The sequence below is a fragment of the Periplaneta americana genome, chromosome 4 (assembly GCF_040183065.1).
Source record: "Periplaneta americana isolate PAMFEO1 chromosome 4, P.americana_PAMFEO1_priV1, whole genome shotgun sequence".
NCBI classification, from domain to species: Eukaryota; Metazoa; Arthropoda; class Insecta; order Blattodea; family Blattidae; genus Periplaneta; species Periplaneta americana.
The window spans coordinates 41,286,247-41,309,665 of NC_091120.1; the positions used below are offsets into that span (position 1 = coordinate 41,286,247).

Consider the following 23,419-nt stretch of genomic DNA (forward strand, 5'->3'; position numbering starts at 1 on the left):
GCATTGTTTGGACTATGGTTCTTTTTTGAAAAAACTCTTAATTTGTTTTAGTATAGAATAATTAAATCCAGTCCATAGCTGCTTAGTTCATCTTGATTGCTCAGTTTGTTTAGAAATTATATTAATTTCTACTACCAATATGTTAGTTACTTTATAATAACCCTGTAGTATCTTTGTAAATGCATGCCATGCTTTCTTCTACATTGCCTCCCAAAATTATTAGTTTCCATCTAAACACAGAATTCTTGATCCATCAGAACAGAAGGCAGACCAGAAAATCTACTAGGATAATAATTATCCATTGTTCAGGAAACATTGCAAGGAGACTGCATATGTCACCTATTCAGTCTGGCCACCATCATAGCTCAAGTGGTAGGAGCATTTGCCTGCTGATCCAGAGTTGGGCTCAGGCGTGGGTTCAATACCCCTTTGGGCTGATTGTTGGGGTTTTCTGAGGTTTTCTCCTACTGTAAGGCGAATGTCAGGTAATCACATGACGAATTCTCGGCCGCATATCGCCAAATACCATCTTCCCATCACCAATTCCATTGACACTAGTAGTTGCTACAGCATCATTAAATTACAAAAGGAAATTGTTCTTTATAAGGGAAGTTCTGGTGTTTACAATAGCGGTACCGGTTGAGCTGGAAATATAAAGTTAAAAAAGAAGTGTGTACAAAAGGTTCCTTTGGTTTATGTGCCATCTTATATGTAACACTTCTCTTGTATTTATTCATTCTCTGGTTATAAAGTTTATGGATGTTTTGATAATAATTAATAGATGAATGAGACAACTGTAGGGAAGGAAATAATTCATAATTTTCTTTTATTTGTTCGAATATTTTTAAATAGGTTCTAGTTACATTGTGTTTTACATAATTTTATGTAATACCGTAAGGATTAGCTCAGATGAATTACGGCTAGGGGAACTTGATGGTCGTGGAATCAATCCCCAGCAAGGACAATAGGTTTTTCACTTCCAGAAGGATTCTTGGGATCAATCAAACTTCTTATCAAAGAAAGAAGTTCGGTACCAATCAGTCTTGAATTTAAGACGAATGAGATGGGAGTGTGAGGTTTACCTTACATCTCCATGTCCAGCCAGAGCTTAGAAAAAAAGTTGCAGCTCTATTTTTTTTATTTATTAGATATTATTAAGGATCATGGCTCTTATCACCAAAGATATAATATATTTTACTAAGGTAGTATCATCATATTGATAGCCATCCAAATCTTGGATTTAAAAAATCGGCATCCTAGTCAATTAAAAAAAAAAACATGATGTACAGTTTTATTTAAATTCTGAGTTATTAAGTTGAGAAAAATCTGTACAATATATAAACTCATTCAACATTAATGTTAGAGTCATTCTTAATTTTTTCCTGTCCTTTTTTTTTTTTTTTTTTTAGGTAAAACGAGAAGAAGTTGATCGTCGTGTGAAAGACGACCAAGAAAAATATTCTCATAAGTTCAATGAAGAAGCCAAGTCTTTGTGTCAACAGGTAAGATTTATGCTGCATTTTTCTTTTATTTCATGTTGAGAATATCTTAATATAAAAAATATATGCTTAATAGTTTCTTTGAATTATCTTTAGAGGATGTCTATTTTGAAAGCAAGGAGATGCACATGTGGTAGTAAATGTTACGTATGATATATTGGGTAAAACAATTTTTGGTACCTACAAATTATATTGTGATTTATGTAAGAAAGCTTATTGAATCAATATCAGTTTAACAAAATAAATTTCTATTCACTGCCCAGATAATTTCCTAAAAAGTTAACACAGTAAAGAAGTTGTAAAGTTAATCAGTGATTATATTAGTATTAAAAGTGTATATAGAACAATGAAAAATATCTATTGTGTACGAAAAATGTGATAAAGAATAAGTGAAATAAGAAATAAATTGTATAAAATAATACCTCACTGAACAAGTAATTGTATAAAATAATACCTCACTGAACAAGTAATAACTGCTTTACTGTGTGAACATTATGGTAATTTAAGTGTTAACGTAGGCTTCCGCAGCTGGTGTACATAGTCTGTGGATAAGCTTCGGGGCTTCTACCACGTTGTCTTTTTGTTGGTGGCTGACGTTTCGACCGCTGTGTTGTGGTCTTCTTCAGAGCAGTTGAATAAGGAAATAGTCTGTGAGCTCGTATATATATATATAGTAGTCTCGATGGTAGGAGTACTTCCGGTGATAGGTCGTAGGTTCTCCTTCTGGCATCTGATTGGTCCTTCATTGTCCAATCCGGTTGAGGTCTGTATGAAGGGGAGTATGCTCTGAAGATGACGACAACACAGCTGTCGAAACATCAGCCACCAACACCAAGACAACGCGGTAGAAGCCCCGAAGCTTATCCACAGATTATTATGGTAATTTACCTGGCTGACTAGTTTCGACACAATAATTCAACCTACATGGAACACATACTAACTCCAATCATAGCTACAGCAACATAGACACTGACATGAAATTACTACACATCCAGGCATAAATCAAGAAACTTGATACTCTAGAACAGACGTGCTGATGGTGAGTATTTTGCAATTTGGGTGCCTGAGCAGTTCAGTTCATTCATCAACTTATGATAATTTTCATTGATTTTCTTCTTTATTATTCGTTTTATTCATTCATAAGGGAATGCAATTGTTTTTTGTTTAATTTTGGAGTCTTTTTTAGCTTACATATTTAAATTTAAAATTAAATTATTTTAGTTATTTGAATCATAGTACTTGTATTTTAAAGGCATGTTGGGTCTGATAAGTATGGTATCAATCAAATAGTGTAAATTCTTACAGTCAATTACTTAACAATATTACATGCATTGAACCTTTATGTTATTACATGAAGTAGTATTTACAAATTATGACAAACGTTTTCACCAATAAATTTGGCATCTTCAGGTCACATTAAAAACATATTAACATAAAAGGAACACTTAAGACATTCCAGTTAAACACAATCGTTAAAAATTAAAAACAAGTACAATAGGCAGTCTGAGCAATATGCCATTAAAATACGTGTAGCAGGATGATTACCCCCTTTGATTTGATTACCTGGTTGGGTTTTTCCGAGGTTTCCCCCACCGAAAAGGCAAATGCCGGGTAATATTTTGGCGAATCCTCGGACCTCATCTCATCTCACTACATCTCGCCAAAATGTAAAAAAATTGTACAACATTGTAAAAATTGTAGAAAATTACTAAATTGTAAAACTATAAAAATTTGTAAAAATTGTAATTGTAATATTGTAAAATGTTGACATGTTCCACATCTTAAAGCTTCATTGCTCATGTAAGATCTATGGAATAAAATAAATGAATGAATGAATGAATGTTACCAAGAGATCGTGGAATATGCTGATAAAACTGTATTAACATAGAAGTGTACATAACGAAGAAAGAAAGCATGACAATCTTCAAGTTTATGCAGGTGCAGTTCCCAAAATGTCGTGTTGCTGCATCAATGGACTCAAGTCAACTTCTCCTCAACCTTCTTGTTTGCCTGGTACACAGTTTCTTCATCTGCTACATTCCAGTGTAAAGTTAAGTCGTGTTGCTGCATCAATGGACTCAAGTCAACTTCTCCTCAACCTTCTTGTTTGCGTGGTACACAGTTTTCTTCATCTGCTACATTCCACTGTAAAGTTCAGTTGTGTTGCTGCATCAATGGACTCAAGTCAACTTCTCCTCAACCTTCTTGTTTGCCTGGTATACAGTTTTCTTCATCTGCTACATTCCACTGTAAAGTTCAGTCGTGTTGCTGTATCAATGAACTCAAGTCAACTTCTCCTCAACCTTCTTGTTTGCCTGATACACAGTTTTCTTCATCTGCTACATTCCACTGTAAAGTTCAGTCGTGTTGCTGCATCAATGAACTCAAGTCAACTTCTCCTCAACCTTCTTGTTTGCCTGATACACAGTTTTCTTCATCTGCTACATTCCACTGTAAAGTTCAGTCGTGTTGCTGCATCAATGAACTCAAGTCAACTTCTCCTCAACCTTCTTGTTTGCCTGGTACACAGTTTTCTTCATCTGCTACATTCCACTGTAAAGTTCAGTCGTGTTGCTGCATCAATGGACTCAAGTCAACTTCTCCTCAACCTTCTTGTTTGCCTGGTACACAGTTTTCTTCATCTGCTACATTCCACTGTAAAGTTCAGTCGTGTTGCTGCATCAATGGACTCAAGTCAACTTCTCCTCAACCTTCTTGTTTGCCTGGTACTCAGTTTTCTTCATCTGCTACATTCCACTGTAAAGTTCAGTCGTGTTGCTGCATCAGTGGACTCAAGTCAACTTCTCCTCAACCTTCTTGTTTGCCTGGTACACAGTTTTCTTCATCTGCTACATTCCACTGTAAAGTTCAGTCATGTTGCTGCATCAATGGACTCAAGTCAACTTCTCCTCAACCTTCTTGTTTGCCTGGTACACAGTTTTCTTCATCTGCTACATTCCACTGTAAAGTTCAGTCGTGTTGCTGCATCAATGGACTCAAGTCAACTTCTCCTCAACCTTCTTGTTTGCCTGGTACACAGTTTTCTTCATCTGCTACATTCCACTGTAAAGTTCAGTCGTGTTGCTGCATCAATGGACTCAAGTCAACTTCTCCTCAACCTTCTTGTTTGCCTGGTACACAGTTTTCTTCATCTGCTACATTCCACTGTAAAGTTCAGTCGTGTTGCTGCATCAATGGACTCGAGTCAACTTCTCCTCAACCTTCTTGTTTGCCTGGTACACAGTTTTCTTCATCTGCTACATTCAACTGTAAAGTTCAGTCGTGTTGCTGCATCAATGGACTCAAGTCAACTTCTCCTCAACCTTCTTGTTTGCCTGGTACACAGTTTTCTTCATCTGCTACATTCCACTGTAAAGTTCAGTCGTGTTGCTGCATCAATGGACTCAAGTCAACTTCTCCTCAACCTTCTTGTTTGCCTGGTACTCAGTTTTCTTCATCTGCTACATTCCACTGTAAAGTTCAGTCGTGTTGCTGCATCAATGGACTCAAGTCAACTTCTCCTCAACCTTCTTGTTTGCCTGGTACACAGTTTTCTTCATCTGCTACATTCCACTGTAAAGTTCAGTCATGTTGCTGCATCAATGGACTCAAGTCAACTTCTCAACCTTCTTGTTTGCCTGGTACACAGTTTTCTTCATCTGCTACATTCCACTGTAAAGTTCAGTCGTGTTGCTGCATCAATGGACTCAAGTCAACTTCTCCTCAACCTTCTTGTTTGCCTGGTACACAGTTTTCTTCATCTGCTACATTCCACTGTAAAGTTCAGTCGTGTTGCTGCATCAATGGACTCAAGTCAACTTCTCCTCAACCTTCTTGTTTGCCTGGTACACAGTTTTCTTCATCTGCTACATTCTACTGTAAAGTTCAATCGTGTTGCTGCATCAATGGACTCAAGTCAACTTCTCCTCAACCTTCTTGTTTGCCTGGTACACAGTTTTCTTCATCTGCTACATTCCACTGTAAAGTTCAGTCGTGTTGCTGCATCAATTGACTCGAGTCAACTTCTCCTCAACCTTCTTGTTTGCCTGGTACACAGTTTTCTTCATCTGCTACATTCAACTGTAAAGTTCAGTTGTGTTGCTGCATCAGTGGACTCAAGTCAACTTCTCCTCAACCTTCTTGTTTGCCTGGTACACAGTTTTCTTCATCTGCTACATTCCACTGTAAAGTTCAGTCGTGTTGCTGCATCAATGGACTCAAGTCAACTTCTCCTCAACCTTCTTGTTTGTCTGGTACACAGTTTTCTTCATCTGCTACATTCAACTGTAAAGTTCAGTCGTGTTGCTGCATCAATGGACTCAAGTCAACTTCTCCTCAACCTTCTTGTTTGCCTGGTACACAGTTTTCTTCATCTGCTACATTCCACTGTAAAGTTCAGTCGTGTTGCTGCATCAATGAACTCAAGTCAACTTCTCCTCAACCTTCTTGGCTTTAACTCCATATATCCATAAACAGCAACACGATCGTCCTATATACTGTAGCATATTTTCATCATTTTGGGAACTGCACCTGCATAAACTTGAAGATTGTCATGCTTTCTTTCTTCGTTATGTACACTTCTATTTTAATACAGTGTTATCAGCATATTCCATGATATCTTGGTAACATCATCCTGCTGCACGTATTTTAATGGCATATTGCTCAGACTGCCTATTGTACTTGTTTTTAATTTTTAACGATTGTGTTTAACTGGAATATCTTAAGTGTTCATTTTATGTTAATATGTTTTTAATGTGACCTGAAGATGCCAAATTTATTGGTGAAAACGTTTGTCATAATTTGTAAATACTACTTCATGTAATAACATAAAGGCTCAAGGCATGTAATATTGTTAAGTAATTGACTGTAAGAATTTACACTATTTGATTGATAGTACTTGTATGCCTAACTAACGATAACTGATACTGCTTGTTCCAATTTCACAGCTCCTAAAAAAATCCCCGAAACAAAGACTTGGCTGTCGTTGTGGTCGAATGGGGGCACGTGAAGTAAAGCATCATGAGTTCTTCAAGTGCCTCAATTGGAAAAGATTGGAAGCTGGAATGTGGGATCCTCCCTTTATTCCTGATGTGAGTATTAGGCACCATGCACGTATGTCATCTTGATGCTTGAAGTTCATAACTATTCAGTACGAGTTAAGAGCAGTTTCTGTATTATTCATCTGGCAGTCTTTTGCTGATTTTTCATGTTCATACACTTATTTCTTTATCTGTCAATTGAAACGGAATGATTGTTTAACTGTTTTGTGCAGTGTGATATAATTTACTTGTAACTTTTTCATATTTTTCTCACAGCCACCAAGCTTTTAATCTTTTTTAATTCAAGGTATTTCAGGAGGAAGGAGAACATTTCAAACGTGTTAACTAAGATTCAAAAATATCTAGCGGATGAGTTTTCACTATATGAAAATCAAATAAAGAGTTTATGTAATGTCAATTTTTATGATGTGTTCACAATATTCTCAAAAGCATAGAGTTGCATGAATCTATGTTTAGCATAACTATTATGAAACTGTGTCTGGTATGTATTACATTTGGTTCTTTGTATACCAAAAAATGAAATCTGTTTGCTTGAATCTAGTGGGCTGCGCATGTCTTTACATACAAAGTGTAATAGTCCACTGATTTCCAGACTGTAAAGTCTAGTTTGTGGTTTTCCATCTTTAGAACATTATGCGCTGTAAATTGTTCTGTATTACTGCTTCTACTCTAAATAGATTTTCCTGGACTTCATATGAAATTTTGCCATAGTGGCATCCAGTACTGCAACTATTTCACACCATCAGTTGTTCTAATTTGTTCAGCTACTGCAGGAAAAAGATCACCAATCCATTTTCGTTATTGTTTCATAGTGACACCTCTCTGTCGTCTGCTCTCTCTCTCTCTCTCTCTCTCTCTCTCTCTCTCTCTCTCTCTCTCTCTCCCTCTCTCTTCCCCTCCACACACACACACATTCTCGCACATATTTATTTTTCTTCATTCTCATTTTTCCAATGACTTCAACATATGCTCCCATTCTTTCTCTCTCTCTCTCTCTCTCTCTCTCTCGCTCTCTCTCTCACACATATACGCAGTCACACACTTGCTCTCTGCTGTCAATCAAGCACCCTTCGCAACTCAACTTATTCCCAGTCCCTTCTTTCTTTTATTGCTGAAACTGTAGCATGTGCACATTGGCATTATACTCTATGCAGTAGGCATTGTATATAATTTGGTGAAATTCGCCATCATGTGATGAAAATAGTAACATTTTAAAATTCCTTTATATAATTTCATTGTAGCTGTAATTTTCATTTTAGTTCCTATATTATTTTATTTTCTATAACCTATTCCTCTTATATATGTATATATATATATATATATATATATATATATATATATTTTTCATTTAGAATGATTTATCAGCATATCAATAACAACCTCATAAAATTACTTACAAAAACACTCCCAAAAGTAATATACACTTATGAAAAAAAAATAAATAAATAAATAAAAAATTATTGGATTAACAATATTTTCACCGTTACAATTACACATATATAAACACTAAATATAAACATTTACGTAGAGATAAAAAATTTTACAGGAGAAAAAGTTCGTCCAAAGGGCTGGACTCTGGAAGAGTACCCAAAACGCTCATTGCATTTCCGCGTTGAATAGAAATGCTTAAGCGTTGATGCAAATAAGTAGTGCAACGGCGATCACCAGTAATGGAGATCAAAATTTGGCCGATTTGAGATATCAAAACTTTAGCGTCATGACTCCAAGGACCGAAGGTCTCCACAGCAAATGGGACAAAGATATGATTGTCTAAAAGATGAGCATATTTATTGACTTTCTTCTTCACGGCTAATTCAGCAGCAGATGCTGCGCGTCTGGAGGTATTCGGCAAGTGAGATGGAGCTAGAGTGTCAACGCAAGTGGAGTCCCAAATTAAAGATTTTCCTCTAGACCATGGAATTAAGGTCGTTTACCATCTGCGCGACTAATACCTGGTGGTTCCAAAAGAGACGGGATGCCACAGATTCCTTTTCAGAATGAAAAGTTACATTTGTTCAGATCAAATTTCTGCGCATTTAAAGGACAAAAGTAAAATTATATCAATCATTTATTATCATAATACACTGCTCTCTTAAATTGACTTAGCATATTGGGAATTAAATCAATGCCTTTCCCAAAACACACTACGAAATGTTTAATGTAAAACAATTTTTATCTCGTAAAGGAAGCAAAAACGAGCAAAATTATATTAAACTTTTTTTGTTTGAAATATCTCAAAGAATAACCCCCCCCCCCCTGAAATTAATTACATTACTTACAGTTCACTCTGTATATGTATTGGCACTACCGGGTGTCCCAAAAGTAATGATTCATTTTCATGAAAACAGTAATATATTGTTTTCTTTCACATGTGTTTGAAGAGATGCCCTCTGTACAATAAAGACTAATATTAGAATACAAGAAAGTGTAAAAAGTTACATATAACATTATTAAATTGAGAAATATCGGAAAGTTAGCAGTACTTGTAATTCACCTCTCTCTCTCCTCGTGTTTCCCCTCCCTCACTTCTGTGGTAACTATCACAGTGCCACTAAGTGCCTCACCTTGATTCAATTCTGCCCATCAAAATGCGCTGCCTTCCTTTAAATTAAAAATGCTGACACCACCATTGCATGCAATTTTCTATTATCAACCTATAATCTAAAGAAGACATTGGAAGCTGTTATTTTGTTTTGAAATAATTTCTACATATCTTAAAAATTGGAGTTCTTTTTCCCCTTATTTGCTTCTTTTAGCATCATGCTGTATATGCAAAACCTGTGTATGCCATAGAGCTGTTCTCTCTAGTATCGGAAATAATATTGGATCCTTGGGATTTCAAGCTGTATGAACAATTTGCTACTGGAGCTGTGTCCCATACATGGCAGCTAGAGGTAGGATTTTGAACAAAGAGGCTGCATACATCTGTCCCATACCCCTTGCACTTTTTCGTTAAGTTTGGTGTTGGTTTTCTTATTACTCTATGAGCCTTCATTGAAACAGAAGGTGGCTGAAAGGACGTGTGTTATTTATTTCTTTTAATATGCTTTTTGATTTGTGAGCTTTGTTTGAAATGAAAAGTTTCTGAAAAAGTGTGCGTTTGTGAAATATAACTAAATAGACATCACATGTAGTGACACTAAAATTATATATTGGCTGTGATGTTTCTGTTACATAGACCTTCTATGAAAAAGATTTCAGATTTTTCAGCTGTGTTTTTAAATATTATCTCAGACCTTTTTTTTAATCTCACTATGCTATGAGTGTAAACACATGGTGGCAGGAAATGGAGAATGTGATGTCTTACTCCTATTCATGTAACAAAAATAGATAAATTAATGAAAGGAAAGAATCTGGAATTGAAATGAGAATAAGTAATTTTGTTGAAGTACTATGTAAACATCAGTGGCGTAGCGTCAATGTAAGCTACAAAGCTTAGCTTCCCCAATTAATAATAATTTCATAATAAACCTGCAGTTTATGGAGAAAATGATTTATTAATTTTAATAGAATTTATATTTACGCGTTAAATATTGTGATGCGGCAGCTCAGGATGATTTGTGATGCAGCAGTAAACAAGAAGCCTACACACACCAGCTTCCAAGCAGACTGGTTTCTTCTGTGTAATCCACCCCGCAGATTTTCCATCTTTTTCTAACTAAACTACCCTAGTTGCAAGGCTCGCAAGAAGCTAGCTTTAACATTTAAAATAAGACCAGCTCATGGTCTAGTGGTCAGAGCTTCTGGCTATAGTTCATGAGGTCCCGGGTTCGATTCCCGCTTAGAACACAGGAATTTTTCCTTAAAGTGGATTATTCCTGTGTTCGTCCATGGTCTGGAATTTAGGTTAAGTTTAGATTTAAGACCTCTCCTGGCACCACATTATCGTAATCATCCTATCACATCATCGGGGTAATATAACTCCGCCTTCCAGGCGCTCCAACCTCAGAAGTGGGTTACAATTAAGCCACAGCCAGGAGAGGAGACCAGAAATGTCGAAAAGACAACCTGGTGGCATTGGATAAAATATATATATATATATATATATATATATATATATATATAGAATCCCAAAAGAGATCGTAGGTATGCACATAAAATTTCGTTTGTAAAATGGAATTGTGAACTGTAGACTGAATTGTTCATTTAGTGGCATCATCATTATATTCATATAAATCCCAGTTGGGGAAAGTTACCTGGTTGAGGTTTTTTTCCAGGGTTTTCCTTCAACCCAATATGAGCAAATGCTGGGTAACTATCAGTGCTGGACCCCGAACTCATTTCACCAGCATTATCACTTTCATCTCATTCAAACGCTAAAATAACCTAAGATGTTAATACAGCGTGTTAGAATAATAATAATAATAATAATAATAATAATAATAATAATAATAATAATAATAATAATAATAGATCTATCAGTCATGCTGAATTTAGAAAAATTCCATTGTTAATGAATGTCATTGCCTTTTTTGGGAATTTTTAGACATATTCGAGAAAGTGAATACGAAATGAAATTCGAGTATGTGGCTTTGGAAGCTTGCATTCGAGAACAAAGATTCGAGAAACAAGCTTTCAGGAAAACTGGATATTCGGGAATGCAGAATCGGGAAAATGGACAGGAACGCACAAAAAGTACTTCATCCTGTGCTCTTACGTTTCAAGCTTTGACACAGAGTTACTAGCTATTGATGCATCTCTCCAATACTGCAAAGTTTCTTGTTATAGACAGATCTGCATATTTACTGACTGAAAAACAGCCCTTCAAACAATTGTGAAATATATACCAACTGCTTACTTTTAGAGTTACTGTTCACACTTCAGTTGAAGATAGGAGCAAGAAATGCGAGTTTTTCCTCCAGTTCTTATAACCAACTCCCAACACGGAACCGGCCGGCCAATGACTGAGCCTTGTTTGTACCAGCCAGCCAATGACACCACCCCCATCAACCTGCTCGTTCAAAGACACTAAGTTACTAGTTTACCCTCTCCTAATTAATTGATTAACTAGTGGACTTACTAGTGTTAATTATGTAAGATTTGTCCGGCTTACAGCTGTTTCAGTGCTTCACGCACCATCCTCAGAGCCTACTAGATCACGGCATCATCTCGAACTTCTCTGCCTGTTATGTGTGTGTGTTTGATTGTTGAAGGATGTTGAAGAGTGGAGTCAAATAGTGTGTGTGTACTGAAATTGATCTGTGTGTTGAGAATTTGATCGGGTTGTGTTTTAGTGTGTTTGTATATTTCGTATTGTTCTAGTGTGTTGAGTTTTGGTTCTTGGGTTGTATGTGTAGGATTTCCATGTCCATGTTGTATTTCTGCTTTCTGAATGAAGAAGCAGAAATACAACATAACATATAGAACAGAAAACACACTACAAAGACATCTCAACACACAAAAAACACAAACAAATAAATAAATACAACATAACATATAGAACAGAAAACACACTACAAAGACATCTCAACACACAAAAAACACAAACAAATAAATACGACCACACAGGTGTATACAAACTCACATGTAATAGTTGTGATAAGTTCTACATAGGACAGACAGGCAGATCATTCCAAACACGCTACAAAGAACACATTAAAGCAATAACCAGAGGACACAATACATCTACATACGCCGATCACATAACCAATGCTAACAATACGTACAATAACATAAATACGGACATGGAAATCCTACACATACAACCCAAGAACCAAAAACTCAACGTACTAGAACAATACGAAATATGTTGTTGTTGTTGTTTTGTAATGCCAGGCGTTTGACAGTAAAGTCATTTGACCTCTTGCACTCCAATATTTTTCAAAGATATTATCATGACCAGCCAATGAAGCACAGATTTTGAGGTGTTCCGAATCCATTTCTCGACACACTAAGCCGGACAAATCTTACATAATTAACACTAGTAAGTCCACTAGTTAATCAATTATATTCAAGTGTTAAAAGTAGTGTATGCAAGATTCAAAATGGATTACCCTCTCCTCTTACCCCACAAGGATTATACTCTCTTTGCAGGGATTCTCTCATGAAATTTGGACAATGCATGTACTTATGAATTTTTTTCCCTGCTTTGAACTCCATATTCTGCAATTGTAATAATGATAATTAATTCAACATTTTATATAGGAAGTAGCTTTATCTGTAAAAATTAAATGTTTGTAAGTAGTTTTTTTATCATCAACAGAGGGCAGATTTTGATGACCTAAAAGTTAGTATTGCAACGCAGTATAATCCAAGATCAGCAAACATTTTCTCTATCTCAGGCATAATCCTCATTGTCATTGGGTATTTTGTTAATGTCTGGTGAACATTAGACCCAACTAATGATGTGATATACTCAGTGTCATTATTAACTTTTTTTTTCATAAAAATCCGCCTCCTAATTATCAGTTCCATTTAACACATGAGACTCAAATTCGACTTCTCTGGGAGTGATCTTAAACTTATTTTTATTTAATGTTTCAATCGAATCTTGTACAAATGCAATCATACCTTTTCTCTTCTCTGGCCTCCAAGAAGCCTTTGATCTTTCACCTATGGAATTTTTTTCATGTGCAGATATACACTTTATTCTTGCACTCATAAAAATGGATCACAGTAATTTACCTGTTGACAGTTCATCGTTAAATGACCAACTAATAAAATAACGGTTTCATTAGGTACTGTATTGATTATATAATTTACATAGCACACTCTTCATGATTTGGTATGTGCATTTTGGATTGAAATAGAATATTAGTATTAACTACGTCCATATAACTAATTATTTCTTTATAGCTGAACATTTACATGCTATGCATGTGTGGAAACAGAAGTCCCAAGCCCTGCATTTTCAAATCTTCCTCTTCCCACCCCTATCAAGTAAAGAGACAGTTGGAAGGTGTACTGTGTTGTACTAACTGCTATTTTGCAATGACTAATATTATCCGTTAGTGTACTGAAATATATCTCTTTCTTTCCTGGATTGTGTGATATGCTAATGGGAAAGGTCCTTCCTTGCTTGTGTGTTTATACAGCCACACGCTGTGTATGCAAAAGATGTGCTGGACATAGAGCAGTTCTCTACTGTGAAGGGTGTGAACTTGGACGCCACTGATGATACCTTCTATAGCAAGTTTAACACTGGCTCCGTGTCCATTCCTTGGCAACAGGAGGTACAGATATTTATTTCACCACAGTTTTTTTGTCTATTCATTGATGTGGAGCAGAAATAATTATTTGTGTGAACGGCTTTTTTGTTTTTGTTTTTTGATATGTTATTTGGATTAAGTTATGTTCAAGAGATTGCGAGAGACTGTAACAGACAGCTGAGGTCTAATACTTGATGAAGACCATAATAAAGTGATGATTAAGGAGATGATATGTTATTGTTTTCTTATGCCAGGCGTTTGGCAATAAAGTCATTTGACCTCTTGCACTCCAATATTTTTCAAAGATATTATTATGACCAGCCAATGAAGCACAGATTTTGAGGTGTTCCGAATCCATTTCTTGGTTTGAGTTGCACAATGGGCAAGGTGATATGTTGGCCAGCTTTTTCAAAAAGTGTATTTGCCATATAGATGTATGTAGAATTAAGATGTTCAAGACATGAAATTAAATATTGTTTTTATCTAAGAAAAGCAAGTAGGGTAGATAGTGTAGAACAATATTTCAGTATTTAAAATATTTTGTTTTGTAAAAATAATCTGAAAAAAAAATTTTGTTTACTTTGCTTTTTATGAAACATAGAAAAAAATATCGTGATGCTGAAGAAAAATTATTTAGATATTTTGATGCATTTACGTGTTTATACTTATAATTAGGAGAATTAAAAATATATTTAAATAGAAATGTATTAACTTCATTACTGGCATTTGGAATAGTGAGAGAATATTTGAAGTATGGTAAATGATGATAAACTTGAAGCTGGATGTAATTTTTGAGTAATTTGCTGCATTACGAATGTATCTCCATAAAAATTAAATTTCTTTGTCTCTTTTTGCACTTAAAATGGGGTAAAAAGAAGACAGTGTCTTTCTTCTTTAAATATGAGAGCTGTAAGAATGGAAGTGGGGAAAAAAAAGCAGCTATTTTTATATACCTGTATTGAACATCATACAGTTCCTTACTAAGTAAACAGTCTTACAAAGAATAAATATTTGAAATTTAGGAATGTATTATGAAACCTTATCTGAAATAAACAAATATTAAAAAATATTGGACTTCAAAGTATTTTTTGTCGAAATTAGTACATACATTTATTCTTTTTTTTTTTTTTTTAATTGTCACCACATACTTTACATTCATTGTTTTGAGGGAGTGTTTACATGCTGAATGAAAAATTATGACTAAATCTTAAAATAATTTGCACATTATTTTTATTTGCTCCCACTTAATTGTCTCTCGTTTCTATCACTCCTCACTGAACACAACACCGATTTGTCTGTTTATCCAGTCGTTTGTGTGCTATTAGCCCAAGAGTCAGAACATAGACTTTGCACACCAGAAATCTGAGTTCAAATCCTGGCAAGTCCAAGTGGAATTTGTGATGGATAATGGATAGTGACTCCGTTTGGAAGCATTATGTGAAATAAAATTCGAATATAAGGGTAGCTTGTGAGTGAAATGACTTTCTCAAGTTCTCTCTCAAGTCATTGCTTCAGGAAATTATTAATATGTATTAATTTGTGAGACACAGCCAATCAGCTGGTTATTTAAAATTTTTGTCAGCATTTTGGAATTGGAATTGAAGCCACAATTTACAGTTTATTAATTCTGACTTGAATGTAACTGAAATATGAGCCTTAAGTTTCATATTTTATTCGCATCTGATGGGGGATGGAGGTGATTATCTTCTCAGTTCACATTCTTCACTTTTACATACTTAGATCATATTACTCAGTTATAAACAAGTTTAATATCACTTAAATTAGAATCAAGGAGGGAGGTGATTTATAATGTAGAACGTTCTGAGATCATTAAAAATATTATACGAGAAAACATTATTACCATTTATTGTCCATTTTCCCTCTTGTAAGTGTTCCTGTTTGTAGCACACTATTAACTTGTGATACTCTCAATAAATGAGTATGAGCTCTTTCCCAAATGTAAGATTTATAAAATTATGTTGTCTTGTTTGTGTGTATGTATGTGTAATTTTATTCGCATATGCATGCATGTTTTTAATCTCATGTTATGTTTCTTCTACACTTTTGATTAGTTCACTAACATACATGACTCTAGATTACCATATCATTTGGAATTATATATATCCCTTAATCAGAGATAACGTAGAAAGCATTAAAATTATCTCTGGAACTAAACATGGTGAATACTTAAGTACTAGTGTTAAATAGAAATGAGTATTACATAAGCCTGATTTGCTGACGGTTTCCAGTCAGAGGAAAAACGTTTTTGATAATGTTGTTATTTTCTAATGCCAGGCCTTTGACAATAAAGTCATTTGACCTCTTGCACTCTTGATAATGTAGTAGAGACTTATTTAGAAAATCATGGCAATCCTATTTTTACTTTTGGTTAGAAACTTTAAATATGTATGTGAAGGACAAAAATGCCATTTCTGTTGATGCTGTCAGATAGTTTGAAGAAGTATAGATACATATAGGAGAAAGGCAAATAACGCTTAAATTGGAATTATTGTTACATTTTCTTTAGTACTGAAAAATGTTAATTGTTCATATGTTACATTGACATCTTTGAAAGTAGTCTCTGAGACTGACATTTACTCTCTGCCGTCATTGTGGAAATTGACGAATTGTAGCTTTACCTTGATCACTTCACATCTATTGTAAATAAAAGTGTCCTAGACATTGACTTTTATTCTCGTGTCCTCATTTTCCCTTGAGACTCTTGTTTCATTTAGCAATGCCATTAGGAGTCATGCCTGTACGTATTACCTTCACGGAGCAGTATCTTAAAATCTGTCAGGCTCATGATAATTTGTAAAAAAATTTGTTGCTGTGACTGTTGAAATGTCAAAATTATGTATAGGTATTAGATTTGTATATATAATATAAATATATCTAATTCTAATTAGATTACAATTAATTAGTAGTGATATCTGTAACTTTATTTTATAGTAGAGATGTATATGTTACCGTTAAAACCCAAAATCCGTCAAAACCAGTTTCAACTAATAAACACTAGTTTAAACAAATGTAGATAGATAGAAAGCGAGTTTTTGTAAGATCTAGAATCAGGTTATGTTTGGTTTGTTTAGGTTAAAAAGCCTAAACAAACTAAAAACCTAAACAAACCAAACCTAACCTGTCATTGATTCTAGATCTTACAAAAACTCGCTTTCTGTCTATCTACATTTTTAAAACTAATTTTTTCTAGTTGAAACTGGTTTTGTTGGATTTCGGGTTTTAATGGTATAACATACAGTAGAACTTGGTTATAACGACATCCAAGGGACCTTAAACATTATGTTGTTATAAACGAGTGTCGTAGTAACCGAGATTCACATTATCAATCTAGTGAGGTGGAAAATGAAAAATAACAAACTTGATTAGACTTCTTTTAGATTTATGTATTGACTTTTAAGCCTACAATGAACATAATAAAATACACGTAGGCCTACAATTATAAATACAGTAGTCTGTATTAAAACAGTTTGTTCAGTACTCACCAAACTACTTTACTCAGAAGTGAAGTAATCAGTCATTTTACTCTGTTGTCTTCTACTTGCCCAATACACACTTTCTAGGGCTAAATTACGTTCTATGTTCATAATTTCAGTTGCAATTTCACTGCTCCCTTCCCTAGATTCATAGAACATGTTCATAATTCTAATGACTTCTAAAGCGTCACTCACTTCTTTTAGTGGCCACACTGCATTAAAATGCGTGCACTTAGTGAAAACTTCCTGTCGAAACTGATTTAATACCGCATGAATTCGGGCAGGTTATGATGGGGTGGGTAATCCGCCTGCATTCCAGAGGTCTATGACAGAAGGAGACTGTAAAGAATTTGTCAGGGTCAGATTTCAACAAAATATTTCTTAAAATACTTTGGTTGTTAGAAAATCTTATTCCAAACCGAGGTTGAAAATGACGTTATATGCGAAGTAGACACATATGCGTTTGTCGTATTAAGCAAGGTAGGAAAGCATATGTCTTATGGGGAATTAGTTGGGACCATAGAATATTTGACGTTATAGGCAAGGTGTCGCACAAAACGAGGTCGCTATAACCAAGTTCTACTGTATATCTAAAACGTATATATATTTGGTTCATTTATCTCTAAAAAAAATTAGAAGTGCAGGATCTGAAAACATTCGTAAATCAGGACGAAAATGATTTCTCTAGTAATGTATGTATTGATCTTATCTGACTAACTTATACAAATTTAGAATTCAGAACTATATGTTAGATGTAAATTGAACGAAATTAGATTTTAAATGTACAATTGGGTACTCTGATAAAACATGTTTGTAATGTGCTTGTTGTAATTGTGTTGTGTAATATTTCTCTTTTATTTGTAAATTTTCAACACTCGCTAAATGTCTTAATTTAATTGCCTATTTTTAAGAAATATCTGTTTGTAAGATTTAATTCTCTGTATTAACAATATTTGGTATCAAAATGAGAAGCTGTGATGATACAGAATTATCATACAAATTGATATAAAAAATCTAAATTAACAAAATAGTATATTATGAATGTAGGTAATAAATTACATCTTGTGAAAAGGACAGTGTAGCTGAATTAGCAGGAAGCATGGAAATGAAAGTTACGAAGTATATTACTTATTGCATTTTATTTAATAGAGGCGGAACTTTACCTTGTCGGCCTGTTATTGATATTCTGACATTTTCATACTTCGCAGATGATTGAGACAGAGTGTTTTAAAGAACTCAATGTATTTGGACCTAATAATACACCAACAATAGACTTAATCATTGATGCCATCCCAGAGCCGGAGAAGAAAGGATGCTTTCCATTCAGGAGAAAGGTATTTGCATTAAAAGTTTTATTTTTCTTAAGTAGAGATGTTGATCTAAAAGTCATATGATTCATAGTAAATAAAATAATAACAGAGTCAGTGTGTGTCTATTAATATTTTTCTTCAAATTATTAATTTTAAGAAAATCCGTAGCTTTTATTTTTACAATTCATTTTGAGGATTTTTCAGATAAGTTGTAGTGAATTCAATTAAATGGTTTTATTATTTTCACTCAATGACTTGTCATACAATACTTAAGAAATGGTTCCTTTATGTTAATATTTTGCTGTTTGTATTAACATTTTCATCGCATCTGCGACATCATCAGATACATTCTTACATTATCCAATATGTTAACCTCATTTTTAATGTGCATGAACATAGTGAACATCAAATATCTATAACGCAAAGGTTTGAAAGTTAAAGGTTAAAAAGCTAAATAACCCAGTAGTTGATTCAGTATCATTAAATAACCAACTAAAAATAACTTTAAACTATTACTTTACATACGAGTAAAATGTAACAGTTTTTTATGTGATACCACAAAGTCTGTATAATTATACAAATTAGGTTACTGTACGTGAATGCTTACATAAATAACATTACATTAATAAATTACGTAACATACAGAGAGAGAGAGAGTTATACAGGGTGAACCATAAGTAACGCCATTAAATTTGGGGGGTATTCTTTTAGATATTTCAAACAAAAAATTTTAACACAATTTTGCTCGTTTCGCTATCTTTTCGAGATAAAAATTATTTTACATTAAACATTTCATAGTGTGTTTTGGGAAAGCCATTGATTTATAGTCCCGTCGCTCTAATTTCTGGCAGCCAATTGCATTGCAGGTCGGCTACATTTAAATGTGTGCGTCTTGTGATTCGCTGATGAAGACGTTATTCATTTCTTAAGGCTCGATAAATACTTAATATAATCGCCCGCCATTTTGGCTCTTTTGTTGGCGTTTGCAGAAAGCACACGAAGACGTTATTTGCCGCTCAATTATTTGCTGAATTACAGTGTGTTTGATTTATTATCATAGGAGCTACGACATGATAATGTTTAACGGTGTGGCAAATAGATTCCTCATATGGTAGCTGGCGAACGATACTACCTACCTAAACTTTATAGAGCCTTCACTTCCTAAAGGTACGGTCACATGTCGCTACTTTTGCAGTGCTGCAGTACAAAAAACAGCGCAACTCTCGTACTGCGACATGTGAACAACGGTGCAACCCGAAAAATAGCGGCTGCCGAACTTGCTGCTCGCTACTTTTCCATGCTGCGCGCAGCTTAAAAGTAGCGACGTGTGAACAGGGTTCTCAGGGTTGCAGCCGCAGCATTTTTTATATCGGTTTTGTTGAAACTTTTGCTGCGGTTGTGACCAGTGTTGCCACCCAAATGTGCCAATGATACTTTTATTGTTTGGATGTATTTTAATGTTAGATGTGATGAAAATAAATTATTTGTAACAGTTATTAAATGCACAACACAGTCTGTACATATTTGCTGACGATATAATTCACTTTTTCAATTTTCTGTAGCATAGTTTCAAACAGGAGGGTTGCTAACATTGATTACGTGAATATGCTGTTGGTAATCATTTAAGTATATAGGCGTTTTTAAAAGCATTATAGTAAAAATAATGCCAATTTGTGAATATTAGTTAGGACAGAAAAGCAAATAATAGATAAATAAGCTTTTGCATGAGTTTATTAATAATGCGAACATAACCACAAAATGTATATTGAGAAGTCAACATGGAGATGGAAACCTGCAGCATGACTGCGGCTGCAAAAGTAGCGCCTTGTGTGTAAACAGACTCGCAACCTCCAGTTGCAACTTTTGCAGCACTCGGGTTGCGCAACACGAAAAGTAGCGTGCAGCTCGCTACTTTTGGCTTACGTGTGAACACGACACGCAACTTTTGCAGCTGCAGTACAAAAGTTGCGCAGCAAAAGTAGCGATGTTTGACCATACCTTAAGATGTAAGCAAAGAGAAGGAATCACGCCGAGAATAACAGCGTCGCGACTATAATTCTCAATATGCATAGTCAATTTAAGAGAGCAGTGTATTATGATAATAAATGATTGAAACAATTTTAATTTTATTCTTTAAATGTACAGAAATTTCATTGGAAGAAATGTGACATTTCAAAATTCCTTTGCAGAACGAAAAGTTAAATTTGTTCTAATGAAATTTCTGCACATTTAAAGAACAAAACTAAAAATATTTCAATGCTTTATTATTATAAACTCTTAAATTGACTGAGCATATTGCGAATTAAATTAATGGCTTTCCCAAAACATGCTATGAAATATTTGATGTAAAACAATTTTTATCTTGAAAAGGAAGCAAGAATGAGCAAAATTGTATTAAACTTCTTTGTTTGAAATATATAAAAGAATAACCCCCTGAAATTAATGACATTACTTATAGTTCACTCTGTGTAGACACATACAAACACATTGTTACATTTCATGCACATATAGATACAGACACAGCAAGCATGATTAAAACAAAAGGGTAAATTGTAATTTTGTGTTGTTTTGGCTAGAAGAAACAGAGTGCACGCATGCGTCCAGTCCCAATTTCTGAGCAGTACTTGCAGCAAGGTTCGACGTATCGTGAGGAGGCGCAGACGTGGTGACAGCCAGCAAACACCGTGAGCAGTGGCAGCAGTCAGGAGCTCCTATCTGGCAGTGGGGCTGAGCATTCAGGCCCTGCCACGGGTAAGATGGAATCTTCTGCAGGTACACCTCATGGGGATAAAAAGAGGACGACTTTGTCTGACTGCAGTGGGAGGGATCAGTGTAAAAGCACCATAGAATCACCAACCAAGAACGCGAATGAGCAGTCAGACATAATTTGTGAAACTGTCACCTGTCACACAGATAATACAGGCTGTAGTATTCCTGTTTCAGTTAATATGAACAAGGCTACAAGTGCCAATACTGGTAAAATAGACACAGTAACACGTCTTGCCCCTAGTGCTTCGCCAAACAATGTTATGCCAGTAACCACCTGTACTGATGTGGATCTCAAGTCTTCTCTTGCTGAACATAAGACTAACAGTTATGCTGAAATAGAGTCTTCTACAAGCAGTAAGGATGCCGATATTCGTGCAGATAAATCAGAGTCTCATGCTGCAGTTGGGAAAGTGTCATCTGCCAGTAAGGAAATGCCATCTAAAGTTGTTACATGTACAGAAGTTGACTTTCACCAGTCTGACGATAGTAAAGTTCAGCATGGATCTTCAGTGAGAAACCGTAATGAAGAATTAACAACAGACTCTGAAACAGTGAGTCCTAATAGTGCATCCAAGACATTGCCGTCAAGCACAGGAAAGCCTAACATGAGCACATCTGGAGAGGATAAGGGATCTACAACATCTAATGTGGAAATTCCTACTTTCAGCGTTTGTGTATCCTAGCGGAAGGCAACTTAAAAATGCTTATTCATATAATGGCAGGTTTAAGTTGTCTAAATGTATTAATAATGTAGCACAAAGTTGCATCCTAAAGTGATGTGTTTCTACCAGTTTAAAATTATTGTTGTCAGGTTAGTCAAGATTTGACTGATAATATGGGTGTAAATGAGCTGCAATTTGACATAATTAGAGATAAAGTTCGTGGTGTTTTGAAATTAGGTTCTAAGTGGCTGCAAGATTCATAGCCAGCCATGTGTACCTTTTAGCCAGATTTTGTTTATGGTCTGAAGTAGCCAAGTTGTGAAAGAGTAGCTAAATTGAGAAGGTAGCTATGATTCATTGCCCAGTCAGTAACCAGCCAGCATATACCAAGACAAGCAAATGCAGGTGCTGAAAGGTGAACTGTTAGAACACCTCGCGAAAGCCAATATGTATGGTGATTCACGAAGCTGTATATATGCACTTAATGGAACTTTTTCTTGCATTTATTTTGAGTAATGGTTTTTGAACATGGCTCAGGTTCCAAATAACTTCGGTATAATTACTATTTCTATGCTAAATATATTAGTAATAATTACATTAACTGTGAAATAAAATATGCAAAATACGTAAGAAATATATGCAAAAATACTACTTCATTAAATTACGAATATGTACTCAAAATGAAGATTATTTAGTTACAAAACATTTGTCCGTAGTTTGATCAGAAAAGAGAGAATTTTTGTAGTTTTATGTCACAGAACATAAATCAATAATAATTCCCTTGTGAATTATATTTTTCTATCTGGTAGAGTTCATTCTTTTTATGCTAAACATTTTTATGAGTCTTTAAAAATGTTCACTCTTTGCTTCCATAAACATAGCAATATGTGAATAAATCGTGCTTCTGGATTGTTTTCAGACATATAAGGACGTGTACAAAAAATTATTTTGTGTCATCTTCTCACTTTCTGCTAAAGGCTGGCCATGTCTGAAGAGTATCGCAATTGGCTGAGTGTGCTTCCCTCTACTAAGAGAAAAAAGCATTAGAGACAACTGCTGGAGAGTGGAAATGTCTACAAAAAAAAAAAAAGAAAGAAAAAACTGATGGAATTTTTTTTTAAGTCCCTTGGTTTGCACGAAGTATTTTTATTCTTTATATGTAAATGTTAGATTAGGCAAGGATGGATTTAAGGATGAAATAAATACAACTACAGACAGGATGAGTATACCCTATCCAATAATAAATTAGATAATGGAGTGAGACGGATTTTGTGGAGTAACTCAATGACACAATGAAAGAAGGGGATTGAGAGAAGAAATAATTAAAAGGTACCCAATCACATGTTCTTGCAAGGGAATTTTGGGCTGTGAGGGAGAATCTGTGTGAGCTCCAAGCCTATTGTCCACTTGTCTCACTTTGTTTTTCAGCATTCCATTGAAATGAATATAATCTAATAGATACCATGTGGGGGCGAGG

General features: G+C 34.8%; 1 protein-coding gene across 3 annotated transcripts in view; it reads left to right on the forward strand.

Annotated features, from left to right (window-relative positions):
- The window catches only part of Gprk2 (G protein-coupled receptor kinase 2), a 101,219-nt gene extending 78,207 nt beyond the window's left edge, over positions 1-23,012 (forward strand). For all 3 annotated transcript variants that reach the window (XM_069823237.1, XM_069823238.1, XM_069823235.1), the window contains exons 11-15: positions 1,410-1,502; positions 6,446-6,589; positions 13,594-13,731; positions 18,410-18,535; positions 21,088-23,012. In XM_069823237.1, the coding sequence (XP_069679338.1) occupies positions 1,410-1,502; positions 6,446-6,589; positions 13,594-13,731; positions 18,410-18,535; positions 21,088-21,180 (594 nt within the window). In that variant the 3' untranslated portion in view covers positions 21,181-23,012. The remainder of the gene's footprint in view (positions 1-1,409; positions 1,503-6,445; positions 6,590-13,593; positions 13,732-18,409; positions 18,536-21,087) is intronic.
- Positions 23,013-23,419: the final 407 nt, after the last annotated feature.